Source organism: Ceratotherium simum, chromosome 19, assembly GCF_057802395.1.
Source record: "Ceratotherium simum simum isolate JZ-2026a chromosome 19, ASM5780239v1, whole genome shotgun sequence".
In the NCBI taxonomy this organism is placed as follows: Eukaryota; Metazoa; Chordata; class Mammalia; order Perissodactyla; family Rhinocerotidae; genus Ceratotherium; species Ceratotherium simum.
Genome location: NC_141918.1, coordinates 45,336,644 through 45,349,244, shown reverse-complemented (window position 1 = coordinate 45,349,244; position 12,601 = coordinate 45,336,644). Strand labels below are relative to the sequence as shown.

At 40.0% G+C, this 12,601-nt stretch overlaps 1 protein-coding gene across 3 annotated transcripts in view; it reads right to left on the bottom strand.

Moving 5' to 3' along the window:
- The window catches only part of TPD52L1 (TPD52 like 1), a 103,502-nt gene that overhangs the window by 22,915 nt on the left and 67,986 nt on the right, over positions 1 to 12,601 (bottom strand). For all 3 annotated transcript variants that reach the window (XM_087444051.1, XM_014781202.2, XM_087444052.1), the window contains exon 3: positions 4,621 to 4,769. In XM_087444051.1, coding sequence (XP_087300177.1) covers positions 4,621 to 4,769 — 149 coding nt within the window. The remainder of the gene's footprint in view (positions 1 to 4,620; positions 4,770 to 12,601) is intronic.

The following is a 12,601-nucleotide window of genomic DNA, read 5'->3' as shown; positions in this document are numbered from 1 at the left end:
TCTCCTCTTCTTCACGTCAAAGCCACCCACCTTCCCCGCCTCCTTGAAGCCTAAAGACAACATAAAAAGCAGCAGAGAACCAAAAAAAAAGGAGGTGAGGGTAATTTTGTGTGTGTTCTTAGATTCTCTCAAATCAAGGCACTTAAAAAACTATGACAAAAACAGCAACAAGAAGCCCCAGACACAGATGATCTCTTGACCTGCTACTGTATGAATGTCTTTCTGTAAAGGAGATAATTTCAGTCTGCTGTGTAATGATTCCTCCTCATCCGCTCCTATTCAGATTCTAAAATATGCCCAGATCTTTCATTAACATGCCATAGATTTTCTTTTCATCATAAATCAAACTAAATAGGTCATGATTGCTTAATCAGTATGCAAAGTATCGCCTCTAGGAATCACATGCAATCCTCTGACAGCTAACATTCTTCTTAGTGCTTTGAAATCTAATTCTGCCCAATCTAACCCCACCCCAGCTCATCATTCCTCACACGAAAATCTTCATCATATGAAGTATAGATCTTGTTCTGGAAGGAGCAGCATGGACATTAACAGCCGGGATTTAATTAATTCAGGGGGAAAAGAGATTCTGTTATCACCCTCCCCCCAGCAACATGTGATTAAGAGGTTTTCCCTTCCCTCAGCAGCCAAGAAAAAAGAGTGGGAGAAAGATGCTCTCCCGAAATTATGTTGCTTGTAGACTTATGCTCCCTCTTAAGAAAGGGGTTGATTCTTCCCGACAAGGGAATGTTCACATGATTCCTGAAGGTTAGTGAATCCACAATCATATTATTTATTAACTAATCTCTGAGGAAATCTCATCTAGTCCTGTGGATTTCAATGATATCAATACATAGCTGACGCCTAAATGTCCATCTCTATCTCTGACTTGTCCTCCCAGTTGCCCTCTCGATATATACACTTGCTTGTCTATTGGCATTTCGGCTGCACAGGGCCAAAACAGAATTCTGGGTCTCCCCACCAGACCCTAGAGCAGTAAACAGGCCTATAAAGTGTCAGACACTGTTCTTATGCTTTACAAATATTAACTCATTGAATCCTCACTACCTATGAGATAGGTACTAAGACGATCTCATTTCATGGATGCAGTGGGGCCTAGATTTTAACTTAAGCAATTGGAGTCCATAGCCCATGGGCATAACCACAATGCTATATACGCCCATTGCCGTAAACAGTCCTGATACTCACCCAGTAGCCCAAGTCAAAGACCTAAGTCACATTTGATCCCTCTATTTCCCTCAGGCCCCACCTCCAAACCATTGGGAAGTCCTGTTGGCCCAACTTCCAAATCCTATCCCCTCTCTGTCCACAACTCTCCCCGACCATCATCACCCACCTGGACTACTGCAATATCCTGCCTATATGACACAAAGTAACCAGAGTGATCTTCCTGCTTCAAACACCCCAGTGGCATCCACAGCCCTTGGAATAAAATCCCCACTCCTCCCCAGGGCCTGGGAGGCCCTAGAGGCTCTGATCTCACCTCCTCTCACTACACTCCAGACACAGCACATTCTTTGGGCTCCTGAAACCTGCAAAACTAGTTCTTTTTTTTTGGTGAGAAAGACTAGCCTTTGGAGAGGAAGACTAGCCCTGAGCTAACATCCGTGCCCATCCTTCTCTGTTTTCTGTAGGACACTGCCACAGCATGGCTTGATAAGTGGTGCATAGGTCTGTGCCCGGGATCTGAACCTGTGAACCCCGGGCCACGGAAGCAGAGCGTGTGAACTTAACCACTACACCACCGGGCTGGCCCCAACAAAGCTAGTTCTTGCCTCATGGTCTTTGCAGCAACTTTTGCCTCAGCTTGAAAGCTCTTCCCCAGATCCTCACAAGACTGGATCTTTCTTATCATTCAGTTCAAAGTAACCTCCCAGGACAGGATTTCCCGACTGGGACCCAATCAAAGCAGCTTCTAATCTCTCCTCCGCGTCACTCTCCGGTACACCACCCTAGGCTGTTTTCACCATAGGGCTTCCTGATAGTCCCTCACTTGTTTATTTTGTTGTTTCTTGCCCCTTTCCCTTTCAACACTCTGAGCGTAGGCACTTGGTCCATCTTGTTGGATCCTATATCTTGAGTGCTTACGTTAGCCCCTGGGTAATGATGCCTAATAGTAGACATTCATTAATACTGTTGGATAAATGAACTGTCACTACCCCTTTAATGGCTTTCTATGCCTGTGGATAAAGAATAACTCTATTAACAGATGCCGCAAGGCCACTTCTCCTGCTAGCTCAACAATGCTCATTAACTGGACCACTTTCCCTTGGGAGAGGGAGCCTTCTCTCCCGTGGGCCCTAACCAGGCTGTACCTTCCCCAGGAGGCTCCTCCTGCCCCTCGAGGCCTGATTAAATTCTGACTCATCCAACTCATCCTTCAGAGTTTGGCTTAAACATCTCTTGTTTGGGGTCTTCCTTGAGAGCCCAGGCAAGGTTCAGTCTCCTGCTTTATGTCCCACAAGACCCTATATTTTCCTTCACATCACTTTTCACAATTATCATTTAACTGGTTATTTGTAATAACTTGTAAAATAAACAAAAACAAAAACAAAACTCTGTTTTCCTGACGAGACTGTAAACTCCATAACCCCAGGGAATAAATCTCTTCTATTTATCCAACAAAGAGCTTGACACTAAACAGACTGCCTGACTATAAAACCAATTTGTTTTTCAAACATGGGAAAAACACAAACTTCACAGAAGTCTCCCGGTGTGAAGAGGCTACAAGCCTTCCTAGAGCTTGCCTGCTCTAATTTCACCTCCTAGGATGAATATGAATCTCCTCTCGCTGCCCCACCTCTCACCAGGTCCCCATCAGACCTTGGGCAAACCCGCTGCACCTTCTGCCCAGGTGGTCCCTGCTTCCTCTCTCCCTTCAGCAAGAGAATAGGCAGAATTGCCCTGTCCTCCTTTTGGTTAGCCTATCCCTGCAGTGTGGTTAGGGAGGCAGAGCAGAAAGATCCTGCCTGGCTCTTAGACCCCAGAAGGAAGTTCAGATCAGTGTGACACGAATCCACCAGACATGCATTAAATACAGAGACAACCAGACCCAGGAAATTGGAGATTGTTCAGCCTCACGCTATCAGGACCGTTAACTAGTATAGGCCACCAAAGTGCCAAGACAGAGGCCAAAACCACTGACAGATACACTCATTTAATTTAGTGCCTAAAATCCAGCTACACTTTTTAGGAGATTGTTCATACGGTGTTGCAATATATATTTTAAATCTATAAACATCAATGAGTGGTTTTTTTATCTTCTTCCATAATTGTCATCTTGGGTTGGGGAAGGTCAGTTAGCCTCCAGAAATAAACTGATGGGTACCCTGGCTCCATTCTGCCCTGACCCTGTCTGGATGAGCCTTTGGGGTACACAAGCACAGAAGTGGATAGGCCTGTTATAGAGAAAACATTCTCCTTTGTGTGAAAACTAAGGGAACCACAGTGGGGAGACATCAGGTCCTTTTAGATAGAACTCCTCATACAAAGGGCACCTTCACACAGGAACAAAAGGTCTTAGACCTTAGTTCTCAGGAACCAGCAGGCAAAGTTGGCCTCCAGCAAGACTGAAATAATTGCTGTCCATCACTGGCACCTCTTACTACTACCATGCCTCTCTATGCCCGGGAAAAATGTTCCAGCAAAGAGAAAAATTGATTCTCACTTAGATATTAGGAATGCAATATCTTTATCTTCCAATTAATTGGTAATTTGTAATTCTAGGGAAGAAAATGTATAACCCAAAGACAGAAATTTCATGACAGTGGAATTTGGGGCTATAGTTAGAGCTAGGGATAGGAAGCCTCTGTGGTTTCCCCATCAGCCCCCTCCCCCACAACACACAAAAAGAAGACAAATCACATCATTATGTGGGCACCTTCTCTTTGGTACAAGACCACCCGGCAATCAAAATACTTTAAATTGTTAGAAAAGTACCACAATATCAAATATTTCATGTAATTTAAAAAGTAATCCAATAAAAGTATAATTGTAGAATACCCAAAGTTATTCTGTCTTTTGCCTAATATCAGATAAGAAGATAACGGCAAAGCCAAAAACATTTCTGTTGGCCTAAACTCAGCTCTAAATATCCCCTAGAGTAGTGGGGATGAAAAGCACATTCCCAAATATGAGGTACAAGCTTTTCTTTTTAAATGAATGGCCAACAAGTCTGTACTAACATTGTCAACCATTTTTGATAGAAACTCAAAATATGAAGTGAATGACAAGTACTCTGAGGATAAAGCACCTGCCCATTTAGAATTTTACGAGAAAACATAAAGAAAAATATTTTTTTTAATAAATGTTTAAAAACATATAATAAAGAGAAAAAAATTTAAACCATACAACTCCATGAAAGCAGTCTGAGTAAACAGAGAGTTTTGGTGAGTCAAGTTCAATGTCCCGAAGCTACTTTATAGAGTGTGCTTCACACGCAACATATTTAATGATTATTCATATTTGTTTGTTTTACTTCTAGAGAAAATATTTTTCCTAGCCACAAATACCAAATCAGCCTTGTAGAAAAAGAAAAAACAGAAGAGTGGCAAGACAACAAGCTAAGTAATTTTCTTAAAATTCAGTCACTATACTCACGCAGTAGTAGTCTGCATGTCATGCCAGCTTTTGCTGAAGTTCTGTTTTAATTCATTCATCAGATTCATGCCGAGTTTTTGTTTTATCTCAACCAGATGCCTTTCCTTTGCTGATAAAACTTGTCGTAATGTTGTAATTTCGTCTTCTAGCTACAGGTAAGAGGGAAAGTGGCGAGGAAAAACGTCAGAGTAGCTGAAACACACCCGCAGAAGCTCTCTGCGCCCCCTTGTTAACACGGACCCACGCTCGGCTATGGCAAATACATCTGACAGAGACGATAGTCTATATTTAAAAATAGAAATCGTTTTTTTAGTTTTACTGGTTATAAAGGTAATCACTGGTCCTTGTAAAAAATTCGTTTGTACCATAAAATATAAACAAGAAAATAAAAATCACCTGTAATCCACTAGGAAATAGCCATTGCTTAATTTTTTGGTTTCTAATCTTCCAAATGTTTTTCTAAAATTGTACATAGGTGTAACTTTTGAACAAAAAATTGGTTTTGTGCCATATGCTTTATTTTATAAACAACTTCTTTTCAAGTGTCACTAGTCAGTGTCGTCTATTGTTTGCCAACCACACACAGCTGCCCTGGTGCAAGGACGGACTGGGCAGACATTGTGGTTTTGCCAAGCTAGTGCCTCTAGAAGGAGGAACAACGGAGGAGAGGATATATATAAGAGAGTGATTTGTTTTTTCTTTTCAACAATTTTATTGACATACAATTAACATACAATAAACTGCACACATTTAAAGTGTAAAATTTATAAATTTTGACATATGTATACTCCTGCGAGGTCATCACCACAATCAAGAGAGTGAACATATCCATCACCTCCAAAAGTTTTCTAATTTCTAATTCCTCCCTTCCTCTTCTCCCCCTTCTCCCAGGTAGCCACTGATCTTCTCTTCATTGGAGTTTAGTTAGCATTTTCTAGAACTTTATATAAATTGAATCATACAGTATATACTCATTCTTGCCTGGCTTTGTTGACTCAACCTAATGATTTGAGATTATTTAAGATACATCCATGTTGCTGGAATATCAGTGGTTCTTCCCTGTTTCATTGCAGAGTAGTATTCCATTGTATGGATATACCACTGTTTGTTCTCTATTCACCTAATGAAGGACATCTGGGTTTGGCTAATGCAAATAAAGCTGCTACAAACATTCATGTATGAGACTTTGTATGGACATGTTCCCTGTGTCCCCTATGCTGCAGAAAAGCAAATCTCTTCAGCATTATAAAATTGGTCTTACAAATGTAATTTGTAACAAAGGAATTCTGTAAAACACCCAGATTTTAGAGAGTGTTGCTATATCCTGTGAAAATAAATTTGAACCTCCACAAAGTCTTTGATTCTAATTGGTTATTGAATTTTATAATGCATTTCCCTCGTGATATTGCTTAAATTTATATCTTTCTTTCTGAAAAGTATAAATCCTCGTGACTTTCTTGGTGAAGCCAGAAGAGAATCATGAGTGCTCCCTTAGTATCCCACATTCACAGAGGTAATAAAAGCCTGACACTTTACAAGATTTCTTATCTGAAAAAAAATGGAGCAGCTGTGTCTCATTTACATTCAAAGTATCACTCTACTTCTGACCACAAGCTGCATCACTAACACTGTCACTCATCTTACAAATGTGTTCCTTGGGTCACCAGAGACAGAGCTGCTAGAAAAGCACCTCAAGAAAGACATCTACCTTTGCAAAAATTACTCTTTTACTAGCACAAGCAAGATTTTGCCCCAATGGTGAACAGACAGGAATAATGTTGTGAACCTTCATATACACAGATAATCACTTAAGAAAAACGAGTAGAAATACTGAATCAGAAGCATCTTAAATGCCTCGGTAGAAAAGAACAATATTTTGCGGTTTTTAATATCAGCAAAATGTCATGGTAATTTAACTTTATCCATTTTTTTACATTCATGGAACATTTTTTTTATACTCATGGAAATCTTTCTAAAATGAATTACACATTCCATAAACATGTTATAATCAATAGCATCCTGTCTTTTCTTGATGAGCAAGAAGACTCTTGAAGACTCTTGTCTTCAGGATGCAGACATACACTGATTAGGGCAAAAGGATCACGCTCAGAGACCACCAAAGGGGATAATGCTTTTAGTCCCTCCATTATATGAGAACACACTGTTATTTAAAAATCAAACCCTTCCATTCTTTCGCTACCACGTCATATTCCATGTTTTCATCTTTGTCAATGTGTTCTCCTGCATTTCATCTGCTGCTGAGTATTTCTCAAGATGCTATCTCTAGCTCACTTACCACAGAAAACGCTTGGGCTTCATGTCAGACTTTTACTCTCCATTAGAAAGACCTCTTCTGCTTTTTTTTGGATAAATAATGTTTTAAGTGACCGAAATTACTGGGAAAAAATTTAACTTGTAGGAAGAAATTACAGATGTAGAGAAGGAGAAAGAGGCTTAAACATCTTGATATTCTCAATCTCATATCTATGGAACCCCAGAAATTTATTCAAAATTAGGGCGGCAGTAGAATATCCATTAGTTATTTGGTGGGGGGAGTGAGTAAAGGAGTCATAGTTTTCTAATGAAATCCTTGATCCCAAAAAAGTGATAGAGAGAAACATTGAAGTGACCAGTTTACCAAACATCATCCTAAAGAAAGAAATATAAAGTCCCACATTTAATAATTTAAAAATCGAAGCACAAGTTAAAGGGCATTTGTGAGGAAGACACTTCTAATGATGGAGACATGTAGTTGGTTTCTTAGTTGGGTCTATTCTTAGGTTCTATAATGAAATTCTCATCATTTCAATAAAATATGTGACTCACACTTGTCAAAGCTTTCAGTATATTTATCAGAGATCTAAATATATAACAAAAAAATCTATTAAGCATATCCCAGAAGTTGGGAAAATAAATCATCTTAAATTATACTAACCTGCAAGATTGAAAATGGCCAACCACATCTCTTTCTACAGAGCAAAGAGTCTGGTCAGGACAGGAAAGCCTTTAATCACAAACGCTTTAAGTGGCGATCCTGGTGAGATTCAATCCCTCATTTGACTAATGAGATTTTTTTGGTCTAGTTACACCAGTGATTCTCAACTTCAGTTTACATAAAAGTCACTCAAAGAACATATTTAAAATGCAGATCCTGGATGTATGTTCCTTTAATGCCTTGAGATTCTGATGTCTTTAAATTTGGTGGGGCCAGACTACTTACTTTATTTAACAAGCATCTCCAGATATTCTGATGTAGGTAGTATGGAAACTCTATATGGTAAGTACCTCTGGAAGCCACATCAAATTCCTTTTGGAATGAGGTGGAGTTCAGGTAAATCATTTAAGTAAAGTATTTAATATATCCTTTCCCCTTTAATTTTAAATTAATCTTTCTTCATTAGAAACTGATAGTCTGATTCTTTGGTTTCTTGACTCCCTAGAAGATCTCCTTGTAGGAGAAATATTTATGCCCAAGGTTAGATATTTAAGCTTGATTATTTAAATATGAATTAAAAGGAAAATAAATTATTTTTTTAAGTAATTTTAAAAAATTAACAAGTGTTGGCCAGGATGTGGAGAAATTGGAGCCCTTGTACATAGCTGGTGGGAATGTAAAATGGTTCAGCCACTGAAAAACAGACTGGCAATTTCTTAAAAAGTTAAACATAGAATTACTATATGACCCAGCAATTCCACCCCTAGGTATACACAACAGGGAATTGAGGACAGGTACTCAAACAAGTACATGGACACACACGTTCATAGCAGCACTATTCAACAGCCCAAATATCCATCAAAGGATGAATGGACAAACAAATTGTAGTATATACATAAAATGGACTATTATTCAGTCATTAAAAGGAATGAAATATCGAGATATGCTACAACATGGATGAATCTTGAAAACATTAGGCTAAGTGAAAGAAGCCAGACACAAAAGGTCACATATTGTATGACTGATTTATATAAAATAACCAGAATAGGCAAATCCATAGACATAACGCAGATTAGTGGTTTCTGGGGAGAAGGGAGTGTAGGAAGTTACTGCTTAGTGAGTATGGGGTTTCCTTTCGGGGTGAGTGAAATTTTTGGAACTAGATAGAGGTAGTGGTTATACAACATTGTAAGTGTACTAAATGCCACTGAATTGTTCACTTTAAAATGATTAATTACATGTTGTATCAATTTATCTCAATAAAAACATGCAAGAAAAATAAATTAATCTGAATTAGCTAATGAATTAGCATCAATATGAAATTTATGTTAAAAAATTGAAAATTTACTTTTCTATTTTATCTGGTAGATTACATAAGGTATCTAACTTAAATCCAGAAAAAGAAATACTTTCATAAACCATTAATCACCATGACGATGTTTAGGAGTAAGAGCATTTGGTCTCTTGTACCCACTGCTTCATGTCCTGCCTCTTCTCCTGGCTACTCCTGCCTTTGGCTAAGAGTCCAGAAGAACTAAAATTAAAATAGAGATACTATCTGGGAGGGTGCGATGGTTAACCTTATGTGTCAACTTGACTGGGCCATGGGGTGCCCAGACATTTGGTCAAACATTATTCTAGGTGTGTCTGTGAGGATGTTTCTGGATTAGATTAACATTTGAATCAGTAGACTGAGTAGAGTAGATTGCCCTCTCTAAGCGGGTGGGCCTCATTCAATCAGTGGAAGGCCTAAATAGACCAAAAAGGTTGACCCTCCCTCTCGTAGGAGGGAACTCTTCCTGCCTGATTGTGATTGAAATGGGACACTGGGGGTTTTTTTCCTGCCTTTGGACTCAAACTATAACATCAGTTCTTCCTGGGTCTCAAGCCTGCTGGCCTTCACACTGGAGCAACACCGTCGGCTCCCCTGGGTCTCCAGCTTGATGACTGTAGATCTTGGGACTTGTCAGCCTCCATAATCACCTGAGCCAATTCCTTATCATAAATCTCTTTCTATAGACATGTATACATACTACTGGTTCTGTTTCTCTGGAGAACCCTGGCTAATACAGAGGGGCGTTATAATAGATATTATTGATTATGGACACTTCAGTTGTTCACTAGCTCAGTCTAAGAAGATGAAAGTCTTGAAGGAAGGAACTGAGAGAGAAAGGTCAAGAGCCTGAGGCACTTCTTTGTCATTCTAAGAGCCAGGTAGCTTGAGGACATTGCGTGTTCTTCTTGGACCACACACCCAAAGAAGAGGGAAGAGCCACAGGAGATGGAGGGAGCCCGCAAAGAGGCTGCTATTTGATAATGCTGTCTGGTATTTTTCCTACTCCCAGTAATGCCTATTTTTCTTGAGTCATTCTATCTAGGGGATGTTGGCAGTATTTGACTGTTATATAATCACAAATTTACAGTATTAATGCCAACACTTCATCCATTTCAAAAGCAAAGACACATTATGGAATAGTAAGCATAGAACACAGCTTAGTGAAATGAAAGTGGGAGTGGGATGTTAGCACAGAAATATTGAGCAAATTAATTTAAAAAGAGAGAGAAAGGAAAAAAATCCCCCACAAAAGAGATGTGTAAAGACCTCAGAAAAGCTGTTAGGAGCAGCTGGTAACAAGACTAATGAGAATAAATATCTGAAACAAAATAGTATTTCCTTATATACCACTATGGTTTGAAAAAAGCATAGTCTACTTCTGATATTTATAAATATAAATATTTGTTGAAGCTATAAAGTAATCCAAGTTAATTTTAAATCTTAATTGCACACCTCCCATGCACAAACCACTGAACCAGATCAGAGGTGATATTGGCCTCACACTAAAGGAGCTTTTAAGAACACACATATTGTATGACCACAGTAATAAACTAAAGACTAAACAGTGTTAACACCAGATTCTGATACTGGCTCAACCCAAGGTTGACATAAAGGAAGCCATATTGTAGAAAAGAAAGATATTGTAACTTTGAATGACCTCTGATTAACTAGCCCAGAGATGCTCTGTGAATTTTATGGCCCCTCCCAGCTGCAATAAATCAATAACTTTGTTCTCTTGAGTTCCTTAGGAATGTGATGACCCCCAGGGTAGAGACTCTATGCTGATAGCCATCATCTAGGACAACCAAAAGCTCAGGGTGTAGGGCATTGCTCTGGTTTCTGATGCATATCCAGTAAAACCAAAGACCACCCAGAGACCAGATGGATGTCCCCACCTAGAGACCAGATGCCCCCTCCACCCGGAGACCAGCCGTCTATATAACTGGCCTGTAATCTTTGTTCTGTAAGATGGTTTTTTTTTTGGCATTAGTGGGCTATCTTTCCTCTTGCTAGCAAGCTGTAATAAAAAGTCCCTTTCCTCCTACCACCTTGCCTCTTGCCTATTGGCATGTCTTGTGGTGGGCAGACGAACCCCATTTGGGGCGATAACAATTCCTCTTTTAAAATGCAGACTTCATCCAGGATGTGGCCTTTTAGACAGTGTTGGCTTATTTTATGTCTCCCACCACAAGGACAGATTTTCCTATTGCCAGCACTTGGTAAGCAGACAACAATATGTTGGCTGTGTGGGTGAAGGGAGTAATGAGATCTCCTGTAATCTAAGGGCATCCTCATAGGAATATTAACAACCAACAGTGCAAGATAAGGCAGCAAGGAGGGATCCAGCATAGCCAGAAGACGGTAGGAGAATCTGAGGAAACCAGGAAGAGGAGTGAATTGAAGAGGAGATGGGTCCCTAGCACACCCCAAGACGGCTTTTAAGCAAAGCAGTCAGAGATAAGAAGTGTTTGTACACAAAGCTCTTGCTTTGGATCATGGCCACAAGTGATCCTCAAGTGATTGCCTGACTCAGAGGCAGTCATCTAAGGCTGGCCTGTGAGGTGTCCTGTTACCCGAGTGGCTAACAGACCCAGGAGGATCTTCCCTCAGACACAGAGAGGGGTTGCTTGCACCAGGGGCCCGAGAATAATGTCTGTGGAGAGGAGGCAGAGAAGCTGAACTGTCTAAAAGATGTTTGAGTTCTTCCTATGGCCGGTTGTGAGACAGCTCTCTGTGTGTCCTTGTTACAATTAAACCCCAGCATCAGAGGTGATCTGAATGCATCTGTGATCTGAAAGAACCTGATTTGGGTGTGTGTGTGCCTGTGCGTGTGCGCGTGCATGCATGCACACACAGCTGTAGAAGGGCGGGGAAAGCAGATTTAAGAAAAGAATGAGCATGACACAGAGGTGGCCTGAGGTGGAGGGAGAAAAAATGGAAATATGAAGAGGAAAAACAGCACAGGTCCACTTCCTTTGCTTTTCACTGGGCCTGGTTACACCGCTGTGCCGTGTGTCTCTGGAAGTCATGATGCAAACTTTGGCAAAATGCATTACTTCTTCATCTCTGAAGAATCAGAAATAGAAGATAGGATGTACGGAGGCTAATGCATTCTAAAGGATGAAAACATGCATTCCAGTAACTTGAACACAGTAACAAGGGGGCTGGGGTTATTTTCAGAAGACAGGTTCAGAAAGTCTCAGGAAGAGGACATGCTGGAAGCTTATTAATGTGGCCAAATGTGACAGGGATTTCTGAAAACACTGCTAGTTTTTTATGTTCATGGAGGCATCCATTTAAAATGAATACCTACTTTTTCTTGATTATAAAAATAATACATGCTCATTGTTGAACATTTAGAAAATATAGAATATACAGAAAAATACACATTGATATTTGTATGTATGTATAACCCATTAATCCCAGAACCCAGAAAAATCAAGGCATTTTATAAAAGTTGGTCTGTTATAGAGGTTGTACCTGAACTTAAATTTGGACTCCAACAATGAAGGAGTTAAATTTAGCTTAGAATCAGTTATCTACAGAATACAACTTCTGGACACTGCAAGTGACAGGAACAGATCATGAACCAGAATTCCTGGCCTTAACAAAACGTGCAGCTAGACAGTCTCCGTTCAGCTGACTTGGTCTGTGTACTCTGGCACACGCGGTCAAGCTGAGGTAAACCGGCCGGTTCTGGATCAGTGGCC